This window comes from Stomoxys calcitrans, chromosome 2, assembly GCF_963082655.1.
Source record: "Stomoxys calcitrans chromosome 2, idStoCalc2.1, whole genome shotgun sequence".
Taxonomy (NCBI): Eukaryota; Metazoa; Arthropoda; class Insecta; order Diptera; family Muscidae; genus Stomoxys; species Stomoxys calcitrans.
Window position 1 is genome coordinate 96145839 of NC_081553.1, and position 22281 is coordinate 96168119.

A 22281-nucleotide genomic window follows, 5' to 3' on the forward strand; every position below is an offset into this window, starting at 1 on the left:
CAGTGAGTGGTGTAAGGCCCTTCGACTTTCTTCTTCAATTTGGCTCAGATCGGTCCCGATTTGTATACAGCTGCCATATAGACCGATCCCTCGATTTAAGGTTTTGGGGCCATAAAAGGCGAATTTATTGTCCGATTTCTCATTTTTGGGCTCTCAAGTTTTGGGCTCATAATAGGCGCATTTATTGTCCGATGTTGCCGAAATTTGGGACAGTGAGTTGTGTTAGGCTGTTCGACAGTTTTCTGAAACTTGGCCCAAATCGATCCATATTTGGATACAGCCGCCATATAGACCGATATCTCGATTTAAAGTCTTGGTCACATAAAAGGCGCATTTATAATCCGATTTCACTAATATTTGACACAGTGACTTATGTTAGGCTTTTCGATATCCGTGTCGTATATGGTTCAGATCTGTTTATTTTTAGATATAGCTACTTAAAAGACCAATATTTTGTTATACACAATTGAACAATGACTTGTACTTATAAGTAGTTTGTCCAAATCGGAACATATTTCGATATAGCTGCTATGCAGCGTAAGGTATGCATTTTTCACCAGACTTTGACGAAAGGTGGTTCACATATATACCCGAGGTGGTGGGTATCCAAAGTTCGACCCGGCCGAACTTAGCGCCTTTTTACTTGTTGAATAAAAAAAGGATACAAAAATTATATTTTTAAACAAAATTTTCCATTTAATCAAAAATTTTGCTTTTTTATTGTAAATTATCCTATTGTTGTTAATTTATATTACCCATAATTAATACATTTTATTTATTTTTATATTTTCAGATTAACCAAAATTTCCTAAACAGCTTGGCCACCACCAAAACTCTCACTGCTTTTCCTTATTAAAAAACGCAAAGAAAATTAAATTTGAACTTCTTATCTTTCACCAAAACAGAAACAATGAAAATGTTTTATTTAATTTACTTAAATGAGTAACAAACTCAACAAATTTGAATTTTAAATTCAATAAACAAATAACGTCGAAGTTCTTTTGTAAAAATTCCTTAGATACCAAGATTTCAATATAAAGGAATAGGAACAAAGTTCCAAAAGGAAAATTCCAAACTGTGGGACTGCAAAACCTGAGGAACCTGAACCTCCATTGCCGCTTTCTCTCGCTCTCCCTCTCTCTCATTCTCTCTATGTGGAGGAGCAGGAGGCTTTAGTTAAAAGTGCAACTAGTCTCCTTTCGTTGTTGTTTTTGCTGTTTGATATACGAAAGTTAAAGGATATGCTTCGCTTGATGCATTAATACACAACAAAAGACAACGAAGAAAAAATTCCAAAAAAAAAAAACAAAATTTGACACGTGAGCCACCTGTTGGTACGCAAGAGCAACGCAACAACATTCAACACTCAAACGAAAACAACAACAATAATCACAACACATGACTTCCGGTTCCATTTATTTGGAGTTTAGCGAAACGCAAGTACAATTCTTTGAAAAGTATTGAGGCGTAGGAGAAGAGGAAGAAGGAAATAACTCCAGAGTAGAAGAAGAGAGGGTTAAATTTGTAAGCAAATAGTTTAACTAACTCTAATATCATCATCAAAATATTTTAAATATATTTTACAATAAGAAATAATTGTGTAAACCCCCCATTAACAATAATAACAATAACAAAATGACTACCGATACCCGCCGACGAGTCAAATTGTATGCTTTAAATGCAGAACGTCAATGGGACGATCGTGGCACCGGTCATGTTTCATCCAACTACGTGGACAGACTAAAAGGTTGGTTACTATTGCCTTCGATTTTTTGTGACTGCTTGGGATTTATTGAAAATATCTCAACTTTAATGTATACTGATCCCATTGCAGGTATCTCTTTGCTGGTACGCGCTGAATCCGATGGTAGCTTACTTTTGGAAAGTAAAATACAACCCGACACCGCCTACCAAAAGCAACAGGACACCCTTATTGTTTGGTCCGAAGGTGATAATTTTGATTTAGCCCTAAGTTTTCAAGAGAAGGCCGGATGTGATGAAATATGGGAGAAAATATGCCAGGTATGTATCATGAAATAAGAATGGACCAATGAAAATTAAAACATTTAAGGGGTAGTAAAGAAATTTTTGAAAAAAAAAAAATAATAATAATAAATTAAAATATGTTGGAGAAAAAAAACAGTACAATAGTACTATCTGGAATAGGTGTAGACCCCCAGTATAAGATATTTTGGATATTTTTCTTACTGATTTGGTCAACATTTTCATTTACAATCCTTTAGGGTAAAAATTGTCAATATTGGTTCTCTTTTGATGAGGAGGGTATGGGAATATATAAAAGTATTGTCCGATTTTATATTAGAAGGTTTAAATCCACACTTTCGGGACTCGGAGATGGCAAGGTTAGGTTTAAGTGGCAGTCTGCCATCAGACTCATTTAGACGTTTTCGTCCATTGTGAAACAACAGGAACAGAAGAAGGAAGATGCCTCCTATTTCCTACCGCTGAACCATCAAGGTCGCTTTAAAAAGCCCAATAACTTGCGAATGTTCACATCCGCTAAATCAGACATGTTCTCAAAGAACTGAGAACCTAAAGTGGATCTCCTTCTAACTGCTAGTGAGGGACACACACACAGAAGGTGTTCTGTAGTCTTTTCTTCCTCGATGTCCCTACAGATTCTGCAAAAGTCGTTGCTGGCAACCTTCAGTCTGTCAGCGTGTTTTCCGATTAGACAGTGACCTGTCATGACGGACACAATGACTGAGACGTCTGTTCTAGCTAATGACAGCAAAGCAGTAGATCTCTTCAAGTCTAGATGAGGCCTAGATTGTGACCATCTATCATTCGTTGCCCTTCGGGCCTGGTCAGATTCCAGTATCCCTGGAGTGTGTAAGGTAAATCCTATTCTCTCAAGCTCTTGCGCGGCGGGCCACAGAGATATCCCAGGGAATTCCAAAGCGGACAAAGATGGCAAGTTTTTACTAGATTGAACTACTAGATGTTTCCTCTGATGTTGCTAATATTTTATACCAACCACCATAGGGTGGGGGTGTGCTAATCTAGTCATTCCGTTTGTAACACAACAAAATATTGCCCTTGGACCCCATAAAGCATATACATTCTTGATCGTCTCGATCGTTTGAACTATGAATGTCCGTCCGTCCGTCTGTCGAATTGACTATAGCGGTCGAACGTGTAGAGCTCTAAGCCGATTAAAATTTTGCACATATTTTGCATCTCCCAATTTGACTTCTTGAGCCCTTGGATGCCTCAATTTTCGTCCGATTTGGCTGAAATTTTGCACATAATGTTCTGTTACGACTTCCAGAAACTGTGCTAAGTACGGTCTAAATCGGTCTATAACCTAAAATAGCTCCCATATAAACCGATCTCCCGGTCTGACGTATTCAGCCCCTGGAAGCCTCAATTTTCATCCGATTTGGCTGAAATATTGCACATAATATTCTGTTTCGATTCCCAACAATGGAGCAGAATACGGTCCAAATCGGTCTATAACCTGATATAGCTCCCATATAAGCCGATCTCCCGATTTGAATTCTTGAGTCTCTGGAAGCAGCTGAAATTTTGCATATAGTGTTCTGTTATGACTCAACAACTGCGCTAAGTACAGTCTAATTCGGTCTATAACCCATATTCTATCCCGTATGATCCCATATTTTAGCGGAATTCATGGCGGTGGGTTCCCAAGATTCGGTCCGGCCAAACTGTTTTTTTTATTATGAATATTGCTCCATGGCTTTAACTTTCTGAGATTTAGCAAGCCCATTGATCGCCGGCCATCTAGGAAGCTTTCCAAACTGGGATTCGTTAAAGTAGAGAGAAATCTGCTGCACACTTTGACAACAAAGTCATCTGAGAATCTCACTGATAACTATGAGCCTTAGTAGAGCGGTTACAATCCTTCCGATGGTGTTTCTTTAGTGACAACCTTCAAAAGCCACATTCTTTCAATGACAGAGTTACCATCCAATAACATTAATAACTAAGAGCCACATTTGGGTGTATAGAACGGATCATCGAGTTTTTTTTTTCTAGTGGCAATCGTTCTATATGAGTTCTCTGTTAGCAAGTTTGATAATTCTGAACTTCAGCATTGTACCCATCTTGTCTTGCAACAAATGGTCCTGGATGGAATTTTGTCCCATAACCCAAAAGATTGCCAACAAATTGCCTTCTATGTAACGCAACACATAAGGAGGGGCAATGTCAACCAACAGACCCCTTGTGTATGCTACGCCTTTTTTTACTTTATATTGAACAAAATTATCCTTTGATTATGTATTTTCGACAATTCATGATCTTTAAGTGAATACCATGCTACGAAAATAGTTAATGTATATCGCTTGACTAACAGTAGAACAATATATATGGCTTTATTTAATTCCATATGATCTTTATTGGTCTATGAATTCGCTCGAAGTGTTTTAGTTTGTATGTTAAATGTACACCACTCTTAAAAGGCTTTATTTGAGCCCGATATTCTCATGATGTTCGATTTGGCAGTGTTTTCGGGGGTGAGGTGGTCCCCCAAGCAATTAGCTCATATATATAAGCATCTTGCGCTACTCTTAAATAGCTCATATTGCCATGGGATTAAGGGAAGTTTATGGGATGAGGCGTCTCCAAACACTTGTCCGAAAAATTGGTTATCAAATCCGTTTTCTAATCTCCACATATGGCCATGGTCGGTAATTTTGTACTCTTTGGGTGGATGTTTTGGGGAAGAAACAGCGCGCCAAATATATGGTCCTCTATGTTGATATCAGATTCGTGGTCTATTCCCAAATATCTTTCATTTGAGCCCCATATTCCCATAGTCGCTAAATATGACGGGTTTGAGGAGGGGTGTTTTCGGGGATGGGGCGCTCAGTGACTTGGCCCTGAAAATATATATCAGATTGGTGTCCTACTCTAAAATACCTCTTATTTGATCGCCATATTTCAATGGTCAGCAAATACGTTCTATTTGGGTGGAGTTATAGGAATAGGATGTCCCCATAGACACTTTTTTCCCTAATATTGATATCAGGTTCGTGCTTTACTCCAAAAACGCAAATACGATCTATTTGGGTGGAATTATAGGAGTAGGTTGTCCCCATAAACCCTTTTCCCGAATATTGATATCAGATTCGTGCTTTACTCCCAAATACCTCTCATTTGAGCCCATATTGCTATGGTCGCAAATGTGTCCTCTTTGAGAGTGTTTTTGGGGAGGGCGACCCCCCAAACACTTGGTCCCACATTTGGATATCAGATTCGTATTCCACACCCAAATACCTTTTATTTGAGCCCCATATTGCCATGGTCAATAATAAGTCATGTTTGGGGGGTGTTTTGGGGATGGGGTGGACCCCGAGAACCTTGGTCCCACATTTGGATATCAGATTCGCGTTCTACTCGCAAATACCTTTCATTTGAGTCCCATATTGCCATGGTCGGTTAATATGTCCGTTTTAGGGGAGTTTTGGAGGTTGAGGTGCCCACACACTTGGTCCGACAATTGGATACCAGATACGTTTTCTTATCCTAAATACCTTTCATTTGAGTCCCATATTAACGTGATTGGTCTATATATATATATTTGTTAGGTTTAGGGGGTGGGGAGGCCCCCTAGGTACCCCATCCAAAATTTGGATACCAAATTCTTGTTTTTAGGTTACTATAAGAGAGCACATAATCGCATAAATCGAACCACCCATCTCGGAGATTTGGCGTATCTCAAAATTAGGGTAAGGGAGAGGGTCCGCCCCCTTTAGATATAAAAAAATTTAGTACCCTATTTTCACCACGGCATCATTATACACCATCAGTGAAAATTTCAAGCAAATCGGTTCAGCCGTTTTTGAGTCTATACGGAACATACATACAAACAAACAAACACAAATTCATTTTTATACGTTCGATTTTTACTTGTTTTAAATCAAATTTTTATTATTTTGGATTTTATTTTTTAATTAATGATTTTTATATTCGTATTTTATTTTTTTTGTATTTTATATTTTAAATGTTTATATTTTTATTTTGTTTTGTTTTATTTTATATTCGTATTTTATTTTGTTATTTTATATTTAAAATTTTTACATTGTTAATATTTTTTATTTTGTTAATATTTTTCTATTGTAAAAATTAATTGCGGATTTTTCATATAGCCGGCGTTGACAAATTTTTTTCACAGCTTGTGACTCTGTAATTGCATTCTTTCTTCTGTCAGTTATCAGCTGTTACTTTTAGCTTGCTTTAGAAAAATGTGTACAAAAAGTATATTTGATTAAAGTCCATTCTAAGTTTTATTAAAAATGCATTTACTTTCTTTTAAAAAATCCGCAATTACTTTTTGGGCAACCCAATTTTTTTTTTATTTTGTTAATTTTTTGTATAATTATCATTATTTATTTATTATATTTTATATTGATTTGTTATTATTTTCTATTATTTTTATTTGTTATTATTTGTTATTATTTTTATTTTTATTTATTTTATTTTTATATATTTTAATTTAATATATTTTGTTTTTATTTATTTTATTTTTATTTATTTTATTTTTATTTTTATTTATTTTATTTTTATTTATTTTATTTTTATCTATTTTATTTTTATTTATTTTATTTTCATTTATTTTATTTTATTTTTTCATAATTTTTTATATATGTTTTTTTATTTATTTATTTTCTTTTTTTATTTTTATTTTTATTTTTTTTTTTATTTTTTTATTTTTTTTTATTTTTATTTTTTTTTTATTTTTATTTTTTTTTTATTTTTTTATTTTTTTTTATTTTTTTATTTTTTTTTTATTTTTTTTATTTGATTTTTTATTCATTCATTTATTTAATAATGTTATTTATTCATTTATTTTATTTATTATCTATTTTTTATGATTTTATTTATATATTTGATATTTTTTTTTTATATTTTTATATATATTTATTTTCAGATTTTTTTCGTTATTTCTTTAATTTTTTTTAGTTTTTATTCGTTATTTCTTTATTTTTATAAATTTATTTTTTTTTTTAATTTATTATTTTTTTAATTTATTTTTTTATATATTTTTATTTTTTTTAATTTATTTTTTTATATATTTTTATTTTTTTAATTTATTTTTTTATATATATGTTTTTTTAATTTATTTTTTATAAATTTTTAGTTGTTTTTAATTTATTTTTTATATATTTTTATTTTTTATTTATTTATATTTTTTATTTATTTATATTTTTGTTTGTATTTTTTTCATTTAGTTATAATTTTTTTTTTCTTTTTATTTATTTTTTAATTTATATTCTTTTTTTTATTTAACCTTTTTTTTTGTTTTTATAATTTGTGAAATATAAAAGTAAACAGATCAATACATCTACAACAATATTTATAATTTTTTTCTGTTTTAGTTTGTTTGTTCTTTTTGTATTCATAAAAATAAATATTTTTACTATTTTTTATTTTCCTTCTTGTATCAATGTTGATTAATTTATTTTTTTATCTCACCCTCTTCAGGTTCAAGGCAAAGATCCTTCCGTTGAAATTACCCAGGATATAGTTGAGGAATCCGAAGATGAACGCTTCGAAGATATGTCCGACACAGCACCGCCCATTGAATTGCCGCCTTGTGAATTGGCCCGCCTAGAAGACATCTCCGAAGTTATACAGAATTGTTTAACCACACCATTGCGCAAGGAGAAACTATCCATGGCCTTGGAGTCGGAGAATTATATTAAGAAACTACTTAATATATTCCATGTGTGCGAGGATTTGGATAATACCGAGGGCCTGCATCATCTCTTTGAAATATTCAAAAATATATTTCTATTGAATAAGAATGCACTGTTCGAAATTATGTTTGCAGAGGATACCATCTTTGATGTGGTCGGCTGTCTCGAGTACGATCCGAGCGCCACCCAGCCGAAGAAACATCGTCAGTATTTAAAGCAATGGGCCAAATTCCGTGAAGCAGTCCCCATTAAGAATCAAGATCTATTAGCTAAAATCCATCAGACATTTCGTGTGCAGTATATACAGGATATTATATTGCCCACGCCATCCGTATTCGTAGAGGATAATATGTTAAATACTTTATCTAGTTTTATATTTTTCAACAAAGTCGAGATTGTCACACTGATACAAGAGGATGAGCGTTTTCTTGTCGATATGTTCACAATGCTTACCGATCCAAATACCAGCGATGCCAAGCGTCGTGACATTGTCCTGTTTTTGAAGGAGTTCTGCAATTATGCCCAGAACCTGCAGCCGCAGGGCAAGGATTCGTTCTACAAAACTCTGACATGTTTGGGCATACTGCAGGCATTGGAGATAACGCTGGTGATGAATGATCAGAAGACTAAGGCGGCTTCAATAGACATACTGACGGCGATTGTTGAATTTTCGCCGTTGGTTGTACGTAACTATACACTGCAACAAGTGAGTCGTACCGAAGGGGTAAGTATTTGACCCCTCCCTTATTAATCTATACCCATTCGGTGGATAATGTTTTTTGCTAATCTATTGTTTTTTTTCTCTCTCTCTCCCCCCCTTCTGTTATTTCTCTCCCTCTCTGTCTTTCTCTCTTGGCGTTTAATGCATTTTATTTTAGGATCGCATGTTACTGAACATTGCCATTGAACAAATGTTGAATGATTCCGAACCCGAATTGGGCGTTGCTGTGCAATTGATGGGCATAATCAAGATATTACTGGAACCCGAGAATATGTTAACTGAAAAGGGCGATTTCTTGAACTTTTTCTATAAACACAGTATACAAACATTAATAGGTATGTATTGGTAAACATTTTTAAATTTTTGATTGAAATGTAGAAAAAAATTATTGTGGAAGTTTGTTTAAATCGAGGTCACGATCCTTACATGACCATTGTCTTGTTATGTTTTGCTTAAGTGAGAATATTACACACTTTTTCACTACGAAAAACATTCCGCTTAGGAACAGTGTCTAACTTCTCACACATCAATGAGTGCAGTCCGATTCAAGTTTAAGCTCAATGATAAGAAGGGGCCTCCTTTGTATAGTCGAGTTCGAACGGCGGAAAACCACCGCCAAAAATGTTCTTTCTGATTGTCTCGCCAGGATTCGAACCCGGGTGTTCAGCGTCATAGGCGGTCCTCCGAGCTACGGTATCCTAGAGACATATTTCTAAGAAAACTAGAACGAAAGTGGTAACTTTTGGGGACATTAAAAATCAGCAAAACGTATTACGAACACCTTGAGCCTACGTAGGGTTCGCAAAGAACTTTTGTGTAATTTCTTTACATTAAAGGAACTGATAGCTTAAATTTGGCAACAATAATGGAGATGGAAACGTGGATGTTGTTTGGGATTAGTTGATACCTTTGACAGTGTCCCTTTGGAATGAACACATGTGTTTGAATAAAAAGTCCGTTAATATGCATCTCTTGAAACAGTATGTTGTGTCTTCATCCCTTATTTGATTCTTTTAAAAATCTAGATTTAGACTCTCAGCAACTTGGGCGTCCGGAGTGATGTGGTAGTAAATCTGGTACGATAGGCTCCTTACATGAAGAGGTGATGTGCCGTCCCTGTATACAAGACGTCGTGCGTGCAAGGATCAATCCTAGCTCTTTTGGAAATGAGTACGCTGCATCTGCCGGAACATTGATAAACAGACCTACAGAGGAAGATTACCTTCTTAGAGTGCTGTGAGTGGTGAATGGTCTTCAGGAACGGCATTCATTGGACAGCTCATTACCTTTTTCGCTACCATATACTCGTGAATGCTATGTAGACCCACTTGATACGCTGCTTTATGTAGAGGCATCCTTTTGTCAGAATGAGCCTCTCGCTCTAGCCTATAAAGATTCAACTTGAGATCTCTGAGTGATGGTTGTGTTTATGGGTCTTAATCGTCTGTATATGATGCAACATCGACAACGCCTGGAGTGTATGGAATAGAGGATAGGTAAAAGTTAATTGTTTCACTCTACGACGCTTCGATTCCTTATCCCTAAATTCCACATTGGACTTGCTGTCACATAAATAATTCGCGGTCCAATGTAAATAGTTTGGACGGAGGGACGAGTTTGCGAACCCAAAATCATGGATCGTCCTAAGTCTCGGCTTGTCCTGGTTGAGACTTTTGCTCATATTTGCACTGCAATTCTGTGTTGTTATTTTAGCCACATTTTCCGTAACGAGGTGACGATCCTCGTCACGTCCAAAAGACTGATCGCCGCGGGGTGGCCATTGGTTATTTAAAGGCGCCAATAACCCGCCTTGTCATATCGGGCATCATAGCAATCAGTATATGTGCAAAAGCAGGTGCCGCCCGGCCTTTCACTGAGATTCTCCGCTCGATACCGCTGATTGTCCGCAACTGCCGTTGCAGCTTCTCCGAATGGAGCATTCCACCATACGCACCCTGTGGACGCGCCCTAGGCTTCGCAGCTAGGCTTCGCAGCTAGGCTTCTGAGAACCACACAGATCGCAGCTGGGCTTCTGAGAACCACACAGATCGGACCTCAATGTTCCAGCCTGTGTGGTGCTCACAGCTGTCCCGTGCCGGGAGTGCAAATCAGCCCTCATGCTTTGCAATTAGCGATCCATGCTATACAAAGAAATTTTCCAACAACCCTTGGTGTAATGCCTGATTTGTCTTAGCTACTAGCCAGAGAACTGAATCTTTCTTTTTGCTCGAGTAATTTTCTGGCTTCAGAGGCGGTATCATTCTGCCCATTATTGCAGACATTTGGAACTATAAGGGTGATTAGAGATTGGTTGATGGCTTTAGTCAGATACTCGATTCCTGGCACACCTTCTTTCTTTAGCAGTTGTTGTTGTTATTGTTGAAGCCACATGTCTATATGTGGAGGTGGCGATCCTCGTCTAGCACATACAGTTGATCAAGCTGGTTCCGGTCCAAATGGCAGATCGCCGCAGGAACAGAGTGGCCATTGGCTATTTAAAGGGTTCAATAACTCGCCTTGTCATATTGAGCATTATAAGCACTCAGTATTTATGCAGGAGCCGATGACCGACCGGGCAATCCCATGGCAGCCGGTTGTACGTACCGGATTGACCCGATGAATTCCTTCATCGGCAAGGGCTGCCGCCTCAGTGTACCACACACTGCTACTACAACAACAACGACCGGGCTCACACTGAGACTCCGCTCGCTGCTAAGCTTATAGTCAAGTTATCCCGTGCCGGGCATCAATCGTTGTCCAGCGCATCGGACGACTTGGCGCTGTGGTCGGGTCGGTGACTACGATCTTGAGTCTTGACTTCTTGAGCTTCTAGAGGGCGCAATTCTAATCCGATTTGCCTGTATTTTTTCATAAGGTGTGTTGTTATGACTTCCAACAATATGTCAGCATAATCCGGTAATCCCGATGCAATAAGAGTCTCAAAATCGGACGCCGAAGACTTCCTTATGACCGAAAAAGACGTGTGGACCCCATCGAAAGAGCCATCAGTGAAATAAGAAACTTCAGGGTCGTGAGCTGCAAACCTCTCTGCAAAGAGGGCTCGAAACCCCGCAGTCCTTCCTATGCGGACTGAAGGTGTCATCGAAGTAAAAATGCCGCATGGGGAAGGTTTGAGGGGAGGGTCTAGAAGTAATTAAAAATATGCTTTCTTAAGTAAAAGTGTTTAATTGTAATCTTAATAACAATTTAATTAAATTTATAAATAATTATTTTTTTTTGTTATTTGTTTTTTTCAGCACCCTTGTTGCTCAATACAATCGATGATCGTCCGCAAAACGAAGATTATCAAACAGCACAATTATTGGGAATAGTTTTAGATATTTTATCATTTTGTGTCGAACATCATACTTATCACATAAAGAATTTTATCATACAAAAAGATCTCCTCAAGAGAATTCTAGTACTCATGAAGAGTTCTCACACGTTCCTTGTTTTAGGCGCTTTAAGGCTTTTAAGAAAGATTGTAGCATTAAAAGATGAATTCTATAACAGGTAAGTTAGCAACTATTTTGTTTCGATCATTTTAAACCCCTGCTTACTGTGCCTTCTTCCATTTTATAGACACATTGTTAAGGGCAATCTATTTGCCCCCGTTGTGGATGCATTCATACGCAACAATGGTCGTTATAATCTTCTCGAATCGGCTATATTGGAACTATTTGAATTTGTTAAATTGGAGGACATCAAGACGTTATGTGTTTATTTTGTTGAGACATTTAGCAAGATATTTGATGAAATCGAATATGTTCAAACGTTTAAATATTTGAAGAATCGTTACGATCAATATCAAGAACGAATAAAAGATCGCGACAAGATGGGTCTTGATACGTGAGTGAAATTAATTTAGTAATATTGTATATATTTAGAAATTTGCCTTTGATGATACATAAGCATAATAAAACATTTGAAATATTTACTTTACAGTGGCATTTCAATAATTCGTAGCGGACGTTTTCGTCGTGATCAACGGCAACTGGAAGAGGAAGAAGAAATGTGGTTTAATGAAGAGGAAGACCTAGAAGAAATCGATACGTATAATGCCGTCATGAAGTGTGAGTAATTGAATTTTTATTTAGTACTAGCTGCACCGGGCCTGCTCCGCTGCTGCGCCTTTTACTTTATATGGAACAAAATTATCCTTTGAATACTCATTTTCGACAATTAAAGAGCCTTGAATGAAATACCATGCTACGAAAATAGTATATGCATATTGCTTGACTAACAGTATAAGAATATGAATGCCTTTATCTGAATCCTATATGAACTTTATTGGTCTATGAGGGTTTAGGGTCATTAACGTTTGGGTGTTTCAAATACTCTATTCTTAAAAGTCTTTATTTCAGCCCGATATTGTCATGATGCCCGATTTGGGGGTGTTTTCGGGTTGAGGTCATATCAGCATTGTGCTCAAATACCATTTATTTAAACCCCATATTGCCATTGGTTTAATGGGGGGTTTGTGAGATGAGGCGTCCTCAAACTTTTGGTCCCACATTTGGATTTCAGATTCGTTTTCTACTCTCAAATGCCTTTATTTGAGGCCCACATTGACGTGATCGGTAAACACTTAGCTCTGAAAATATATCAGAATCGTTCTCTACTCTCAAATATCATTTATTGGAACCCCATATTGGCTTTGGCCTAAAAATTATATATTAAATTATAAATTAATCTCAAATACCTTTCATTTAATCCCTTATTGCGAATATCAGCAAATATGTCCTGTTTGTGCTATGGGCCCTAAAAACTATCGATATCGACACACTTTAATGCCCAAATTGTTAGGTGAGCAAATCCGTCTCATTTGGCGGTTGTTAATGGGGCTGGGACGTTCCATAGGCAGTTGGTTCCGAATTTTGATATCAGATTCGTGGTCTACTCCCACATACCTTTCATTTGAGCCCCATATTTCCATAGTCACAAACATGACCGGTTTGGGGAAGTTTTTGTGAGATGGGGAGGGCAGCCGTTCAGTGACTTGACACTGAAAATGTATATCAGATTCGTGTTCTACTCTAAAATACCTCTTATTACAGCCCCATATCGGAATGGTCAGCAAATACGTCCTATATGGGTGGTTTTATGGGGGTGGGGTGGTTCCATAGACACTTTTTGTCGAATATTGATACCAGATTCCTGCTTTACTCCCAAAGACCTTTCATTTGAGCCCCATATTGCTATGGTCGTAAATTTGTCCTCTTTTGGAGGTGTTTTTGGGAGGGGCTGCCCCCCAAACACTTGGCCTACATTTGGATATCAGATTCATATTCTACACTCAAATATCTTTTATTTAAGCCCAATATTGCCATGGTTAGTAAATAAGTCCTGTTTGGGGAGGGTTTAGGGGAAGGGGTGGACCCCCCAGAAACTTGGTCCCACATTTGGATATCAGATTCGCATTCTATTCGCAAATACCTTTGATTTGAGTCCCATATTGCTATGGTCGGTGAATATGTCCCATTTAGGGGTGTTTTGGCGTTCGGGGTGGTCCCCCTAACATATTTTTCGGCAATATCAGATATCAGATACGTTTTCTTATCCTAAAAACCTTTAATTTGAGTCCCATATTGTCGTGATTGGTCTAAATATAGTTGGTGGGTTTCAGGGTGGGGCGGCCCCCCAAGCTACCCCATTCGAAATTTGGATACCAAATTTTTATTTTTAGGGTGCCATAAGAGAGCACACAAAATTTCGCTTAAATCGCACCACCCATCACCGAGATCTGGCGTTTCTGAAAATTAGGGTAAGGGGGAGGGATGGGGTAAAATGCATCAGAAATGAGGATTTTTTTAGTGTTTTTGTTATAATGTTACATATTTTGGTTTTCTTCGTTATATGTCATACCCCCACCACCATAGGAAGGGGGTATACTAATCTAGTCATTTCGTTTGTAACACCTCGAAATATTGATCTAGGACCCCATAAAGTATATATATTCATGATCGTCTCGAGATTCCTATTCGAACTAGCCATGTCCGTCCGTCTGTCGAAATCACCATATCGGTCAAACGCATTAAGCTAGCCGCTTGAAATTTTGTACGGATACCTACTATTGATGTAGGTCGCTGGGGATTGAAAATGAACCATATCGGTTCAGATTTTGATATAGGTCCCATATAAACCGATATTTGTTTGATTTTGCTGAAATTTTGCACATAGTGTTCCGTTATGACTTCCAATAACTGTGCCAAGTACGGTCCAAATCGGTCAAGAACCTGATATAGCTCCCATATAATCCGATCTGTCGATTTGACTTCCTGAGCCCCTGGAATCCGTAATCTTTGTCCGATTTTGCTGAAATTTTGCACTTAGTGTTCTATTTTGACTTCCAACGACTGTTCTCAGTACGGTTTAAATATGTGTATAACCTGATATAGATCCCATATAAACCGATCTCCCGAATTGACTTCTTGAGCTTAAAAGCTGCAATTTTTATTCGATTTGGCTGAGATTTTGCATATAGATATAGTGTTATAGTGTTCTGTTATGACTCAACAACTGCGTCAAAAACGGTCCAATTCGTTCTATAACTAGATATAGCTCCAATATTTTAGCAGAATCCATGGCAGTGGGTTCTCAAGATTCGGCCCGTCCAGTAATCGGCTTGTTATGCGCTCTAAAAACTAAAAAGTAACCTCTAAAAGAAAAATGTAAGTAAGAAATTCCGTACTACTTACAAAATCCTTCATTGCTTTCAATACCATTCCCCTAAGTAGGTTCATGTCTGGTATTGTGTCTCCACCCAAGTGCTGGTATCTGTTAGACGCGAAAGCCGGGCAATGAAAAAGGGAATGCTCCAACGTCTCATCATCCCCGCATGCCCTACACATGCTATCACTTGTCGCACCGATTTTACATAAGTGAGCTCGTAGTCCTATGTGTCCCGTTATGATATCAATAGCTATACTGACCTCCTTGCTTCCTTTTAGTAACAGCCTCGTCTTCTCTCCCATAGGATTTTCGCCGTCCTACCGATCGTTTTGCTGTTCCACAATGTTGCATGCGCATTCGTCCCTACTCCCTTAACTCGTACTGCGTCGACCCGAAAGGCTTCAAGTTAACCAAGTTTATTGTCCTTACACCGTTAGGGCCCGGCACCCAAACGATGCGGATATTGCCGTCCTCAGAGAAGGCGTTAATCTCCTTCTTACACTGCAAGACTGTTTGTGACCTTACCGTCCTGGTTGTTATTGCACTTATGGTAATTTTACTGTCGGTAAAGATGTTCACACTCGAAATCCTCGCGTTAACACCACACCACTTCACGCATTCCGTGATCGCCCGGATCTCCGCCTGCAGGGCCGTATTATGGTCAGACAGTCTAAAACAGATGTCAGTCCCTGGGTTTTCAATGTAAACCCCCAGGCCCACTCTGTCCTCTAGCTTTGATCCATCCGTGTAACATGATTTTCCAGATGGCGATACTAGGGTTCCGCCAATCCAAGATTGTACCGATGGCAGCAGTGCCTCGCACTCGACTTCAAGTTTCATCTTAGGTATCCGTTCTGAAACCTCTTCCCTTCCTTCCAGGTTTCCTATCGTCGCCTCGATTATACCGCAATGGTATGAGCTGCTCCCATCCCCAATCCATTCTCCCATCGCCTTAAGTCTTATAGCCGTAGTGGCTGCCTCACACTTAATCTGTATGTCAAATGGTCGGATATCTAGAATAGTCTCCAGTGCTCTAGTGGGCGTGGTCCTCAATGTTCCGCCTATGCCTAGACAACATGTTCTCTGAACCTGTTGTATGGTCCTCATGTTGCACTTTTTCTCCATAGCAGTCCCCCAAACTGCTGAGGTGTAAGTAAGTAGTGGTCTAATCACGCTCCTGTAGAGCCAGTGGACTATCCTTGGATTCAGTCTCCATTTCGAGCCTACGGCCCGTCTTCATAGTGTACAACATCTGTGAGCTTTTCAGTGCGCTCCTGAGTATTTGACCTTGTCAGATATCGAACTCGTCTTATTGAGGAAACGTGGTGCGTTAAATTGGCTCACCTTAGTCTTCCTCGTGAACAGGCATATTTCAGTCTTCTCTGGGTTAGCATTGAGACCTTTGGATCTAGCCCAGAGATATATCATATGTAAGACGCTTTTGGCCCTTCTGCATAGCTCGTTCAGATCCTTACCCCTTAGGAATATTATAACTTCGCCTGCGCAGCAGACGGGTTCAAATCCCTCCTCAGTCAGCATCCGTAATAGGTCATTTATGGTGGTCACCCATAGGAGTGGCGATAAAATGCACCCTGTGGCATTTAGTATTTTATTTTTTTAGTTAAATATATTTTTATTTTTTTTTTAATTAAATTTGTTATTGTTTTAGTTATATTTTTTGTTATTTAGTTACATTATTTTTATACACCATAAGATGGGGGTGTACAAACTTCGCCATTCCGTTTGTAAAACATCGAAATACACCATCTGTTATATAAAAATGAAATTGTTGAGCTTTGTTTGTTAGTCTGTTTGTCTGTTCCGTATAGACTCAAAAACGGCTGAACCGATTTTCATATAATTTTCACGGATGGTAGAGTTTGATCCCCAGTGAAAATAGGGTACTAAATTTTTTGATATCCGAAGAACTCTCCCCAAACGCCAGATCTCGGAGATGGGTGCACCGATTTAAGCGAATTTTGTATACCACCTTATGGTACCCCAAAAACACGAAATTGGTATAACTTTCGAAGAAGTAAAGCTAGCCGCTTGAAATTTTGCACGAATACTTCTTATTAGTGTAGGTCGGTTGGGATTGTAAATGGGCCATATCGGTCCATGTTTTGATATAGCTGCCCTATAAACCGATCTCGGATCTTGACTTCTTGAGTCGCTAGAGAAGAGAAGAAGAGAACCCGACAAATGCGATCCATTGTGGAGGGTATATTAGATTCTGCCCGTCCGAACTTAACACGGTTATACTTGTTATTGTTAATTAATTTACCTTTTTTATTCTCATTTTTTTTTTAATTTTAAAAATTAATTAAAATATAATTTCGATACAAAAAAATCTTTAATCTTTTCTTTCTTTATTGTTTTTTTTCCAAAACAGCCGTTACTGAAAAAAATGGTTCACCCACATCTCAACAGCAAATGCAACAGAAATCACCGCCACAGAATGCACAACAGCAACTGCAACAGCACGGCACCAGTAATAGTATGTTGAGTGGTAATTCATCTGCCAATAGTTTGAATATAACATCTGCGGCGACGACATCAAATCATTCACCTACAGGTGGCGGCGGCGGTGGTGGCGGGGGCAGTGCGGTTGGCGACAACAATGCAGGCGGCCTACAAATACCCTCCACCAGCAGCAATAGCAGCAGCTCTAGCACCAGCGCCAGTAGTAGTAATTGTAGCAGCAGCAGCAGCAACAGCAGCATCAGTAATAGTGAACCACAAACGTCCGCCGCCGCTCATTTGAGTGCAAATTTAGCATTGCATCAGCAACAACAACAACAGCAGCAGGATCAACAGCCTCACAGCTATCAACAGCAACAACAATTGAATCTGAATAGTACATTGGTTGCGGCGGCTGCAGCAGCGGCAGCTGTTGGTGTTTCATCACATTTGGAAGCGCAACAAACACAACAAAGTGATATTGTTGAATTGCAACAACAGCTGGCAGCAGTTGAACAACAGCAAGAATTGGCGGCGCTAAATGGTGGCGCCAGTGGATCAAGCAGCTGCACTACTGACACCTTACCTTCGAATGCAGCGGCCAACAGCAGCGTTACGCAATCCTCGACGGCAGGTCCATCATCAAGTGCTCTGTCCGAATCTGCAGTGGCCGCAGCAGCGGCTGCAACACAATTACTATCAACGATGGCGCCAAGCGAAGCCGTTGCCGCTGTAGTTGTTGCTGTAGCAAATAAACTTAATAGCTGTAATAATGCCGCTAATGTTATTGAAAATAAAGAGGCAGCGCCGTCACATTCACCGTCAGCAATAACCGGAGAAAAATTTCTAAAGAAGGTAAGCAACTGCAAAATTAATCTGTGAGCCTGTTGTAGAACAACATATTGTGAGATAGAAAAAAGCCCTGCATAAATAACTAAGCACACTATTTGTTAAGATTGTCTTTATCCCTTTCTATGTGAATTTTTTAAGATAATGAACATGCCTGATTGCTTAGGAGCACAAAGGAATTTCTCCAATTTCTAACATCAATTTATAATTGCCTGCTTTAATATTGGAATAGGTTGCTGGTTTATTCCGCCCCATGTCACTACGGACATACACCAAGTCAGTAATCGTATTATTATGCGCTGTAAATAAAAAAATCTTAAGTCAGGATTTCCGAACTATGTACAATATCCCCAATCGTTCCCCATCCCACACACCAAAGTTGGTTCAAGTCTGTTATGCTTTCACAGCCAACTAAGTGTAGGAGCCACGAAAGCTGGTCGTTGACATTGAAAATGTTACAACGTATCATACCTAACTCGGTTTGCATTGCCCCTAAGTGCTTGCCATTCATCATATTTACTGATGGCAGTCCTCTGGCCCATACCGCCAATTTGTCTGCCCTATCGTTCCCCCTACCTCATCTATGGCCCATCATTCAAACGAATAAGACCATGCCACCCTCAGGCAAGGCTTTAATCTCCCTCTTACATTCCAAGAACGACCGTGAGCTTGTAGCCCTGATGGTGAATTTACGGTCGGTAATGGTTATGTTTACACTTAACAACCTCGGGTAAGCGCCATGCCACCTCCCGCATTCTGTGATTGCCCGGATCTCCCTCTACAGGACCGTGTTATGCAGTCGAAAATAGATTTCAGTTTCTGGGTCTTTAACGTAGATCCCCAGACCCGATCTGCCCTCTACCTTTGATCCATACCTGTGGCATGAACTACCAGATGGCAGCAGTGTCTCGCACACGGCCTCAAGTGTCGCCTCAGGTGTCCGATCCGAAACCAATTACAATCCATCCAGGTTTCTTATCGTTGCCTTGATTGTGCCTCGATGAGATTGTTGTTGTTGTAGCCACATTTTCATGTGGAGGTGGTGATTCTCGTCAAGCTCCTGTGGGAATGTTAGTTCCGGTTCAACCGAACCGAGAACAAGGTGGCCATTTGCTATTTAAAGGCTCCAATAACTCGTCTTGTCATATTGAGCATCATAGGCACTCAGTATTTATGTAAGAGTGGGTGCCGCCCGGCCTCTCACTGAGACTGTCCGCTCGATACCGTTGATTGTCCGCGACTGCCGTTGCAGCTACTCCGTATGGAGCATTCCACTATCCGCAACCTGTGGACGCCCGGTGGCTCGCAGCTAAGCTTGTTGTGACAGCAATGAACACCACACAAATTGGAGCTCAATGTTCCAGCCTGTGTGATGCTCACAGCTATCCCGTGCCAGGCCACGATGGTATGGACAGCTTTTATATTCCACCCAATCTCATCGCATTAATGTCTCATAGCCGCAGTGGTTTCCTCATACTTAATCTGTAGAGCAGTCATGTAAAAATTTCTCCTCAAATAGGTGTCGCACTGCGGCACCCCGTTCAGACTCGCTATATAAAAAGAATGTCCCTTATCAATTAGCTTAAAAAATGAATCGGACAGCATTCATTGATATCTGAGAAGTTTGCCGTTGCAATCTGTATGTCTATGGGTCCGATATTGATAATAATCACTAGTGCACTAGTAGGTCTGTTCCTATGGTTCAGTGTCCTATCCAAGATCACTCCCAAGTACATGACCTTGTCGGATATCGAAATCGTTCAGTTGAGGCAATACAGCGGCTCAAGTCTTCTGGGTGTTTGATATACTATATTCTTAAAAGTCTTTACTTCACCTTGATATTGTCATGATGTCCGATTTATGGATGTTTTCGGGGGTGGTCCCTTAGACTCTTAGCCCAGAAAAAAATAGCAGCCCCATATTGCCATTGGTTTAAGGGGAGTTTGTGGGATGAGGCGTCCTCAAACATTTGGCCCCAATACACGGTCCCACATTTGGATATGAGATTCTAGGGGTGTTTTGGGGAGTGGGGTGGGTGGTCCCCCAAACACTTAGCCCTGAAAATATATCAACATCTTTCTCTACTCCCAAATATCATTTATTTGGCCTCAAAGTTGAATTTCAAATTTGTTTTCTGATCTCAAATACCTTTTATTTAACCCCTTATTGCAAAAAGTCAGCAAATGTGTCTGGTTTGGGCTATGGGCCCATAAAACTATCAATATCATGTTGAGCAAATCAGTCCCATTTGGGGGTTGTTAATGGGGGTGGGACGTCCCATAGGCAGTTGGTCCTGTATTTTGATATCAGATTCGTGGTCTACTCCCAAATACCTTTCATTTGAGCTCCATATTTCCATAGTCGCAAACATGACCGGTTTGGGGAATGTTTTTTGGGATGGGGCGGCCATTCAGTGACTTGGCACTGAAAATATATATCAGGTTCGTGTTCTACTCTAAAATACCTCTTATTACAGCCCCATATTGGAATGGTCAGCAAATACGTCCTATATGGGTGGTGTTATTGGGGTGTGGTGGTCCCATAAACACTTTTTGTGTTTTTGGGAGGGGCTGCCCGCCCCAAACACTTGGCCTCACATTTGGATATCAGATTCGTATTCTACTTCTATTCTATTCGGTTAGTAAATAAGTCCTGTTTGGGAGGAGTTTTGGGGAAGGGGTGGAACCCCAGAAACTTGGTCCCACATTTGGATATCAGATTCGTATTCTACTCGCAAATACCTTTCACTTGAGTCCCATATTACCATGGTCGGTAAATATGTTCGATTTAGGGGTGTTTTGGGGATTGGGGTGGTCCCCCTAAAACTTAGTCCGACAATTGGATTTCAGATACATTTTCTTATCGTAAATACCTTTCATTTGAGTCCCATATCGTTTCGATATTTGGTCGAGTTTGGGGTGGGGTGGCCCCCCATTGTACCCCATCCGAAATTTGGACACCAAATTTTTATTTTTAGGGTACACTATAAGAAAGCAGACAAAATTTCGCTTAAATTGCACCACCCATCACCGAGATCTGGCTTTTCTGAAAATTAGGGTATGGGGGAGGGTCCGCTCTCCCTTCAGATATAAAAAATGTAGTACGCTATTTTCACTACGGGTTCATTATGCACCATCAGTGAAAATTTCATGGAAATTGGTTCAGCCGTTTTTGAGTCTTTAAGAAACACACAAACAAACAAACAAACCGACAAACAAACACAAATTGATTTTTATTTATAAGAAGTATTTTGTAAATTGTATTGTAAATAAATAAATGAATTAACTTTTTTTGCTATTGTTTTATTACAGCTTGTTGATTACGGTAGTGATTCGGGTGATGAATACGAACCGGATGAGGACGATGAGGAAGAAACGCCACATCAAAAGAAACCACGTTTGGCATAGCAACTTTACCAGAAGCAGCAACAGCAGCATCAACTGCTACAACAACAGCATCATCAAAATATACATAGCCAACCACAACAACTGAGCCCAAATCCAAGCGTTTCTCACCATACCAATCAGCAGCAGCAGCACCAACAACAGGCGCCCCAATATCAACTGCAACATTCTGTGCATCACCAGAATCACTCCCATAATCCTTCTTCTACTTTGTTATCGTCTACACATCAACAACTCCATCATCAGCTTTTGCCAACGCAGCATTCCCATGCACATGGTCCTTCCTATGCCCCCCTTAATCACAATCACCACCACAACCATCCTCATCATCAGCTCCATCATGCGCAGCATCAGTTTCAACAACACCAGCATACAGTGGCTGTAGCAGCAGCTGCAGCCGCAGCCGCTGAGACTATTATAAAAACATTCGCAACAATGTCTTCGTCATCATCAAATGTGGTAACGGCCTCTATGACGTCGTCTCCATCTG

At 39.1% G+C, this 22281-nt stretch overlaps 1 protein-coding gene across 7 annotated transcripts in view; it reads left to right on the forward strand.

Moving 5' to 3' along the window:
* The window catches only part of LOC106095794 (serine/threonine-protein phosphatase 4 regulatory subunit 3), a 45260-nt gene extending 23458 nt beyond the window's left edge, over positions 1-21802 (forward strand). For 3 of the 7 annotated variants that reach the window (XM_059362088.1, XM_059362089.1, XM_059362090.1), the window contains exons 2-10: positions 906-1747; positions 1835-2022; positions 7471-8409; positions 8564-8741; positions 11664-11919; positions 11989-12255; positions 12352-12479; positions 17471-18393; positions 21699-21802. In XM_059362088.1, the coding sequence (XP_059218071.1) occupies positions 1636-1747; positions 1835-2022; positions 7471-8409; positions 8564-8741; positions 11664-11919; positions 11989-12255; positions 12352-12479; positions 17471-18393; positions 21699-21794 (3087 nt within the window). In that variant the 5' untranslated portion in view covers positions 906-1635 and the 3' untranslated portion in view covers positions 21795-21802. Of the gene's footprint in view, positions 1-793; positions 1748-1834; positions 2023-7470; positions 8410-8563; positions 8742-11663; positions 11920-11988; positions 12256-12351; positions 12480-17470; positions 18394-21698 lie in introns of all 7 variants that reach the window. The other 4 variants (XM_059362087.1, XM_013263160.2, XM_059362085.1 and 1 more) reach the window with 3 other exon arrangements.
* Positions 21803-22281: the final 479 nt, after the last annotated feature.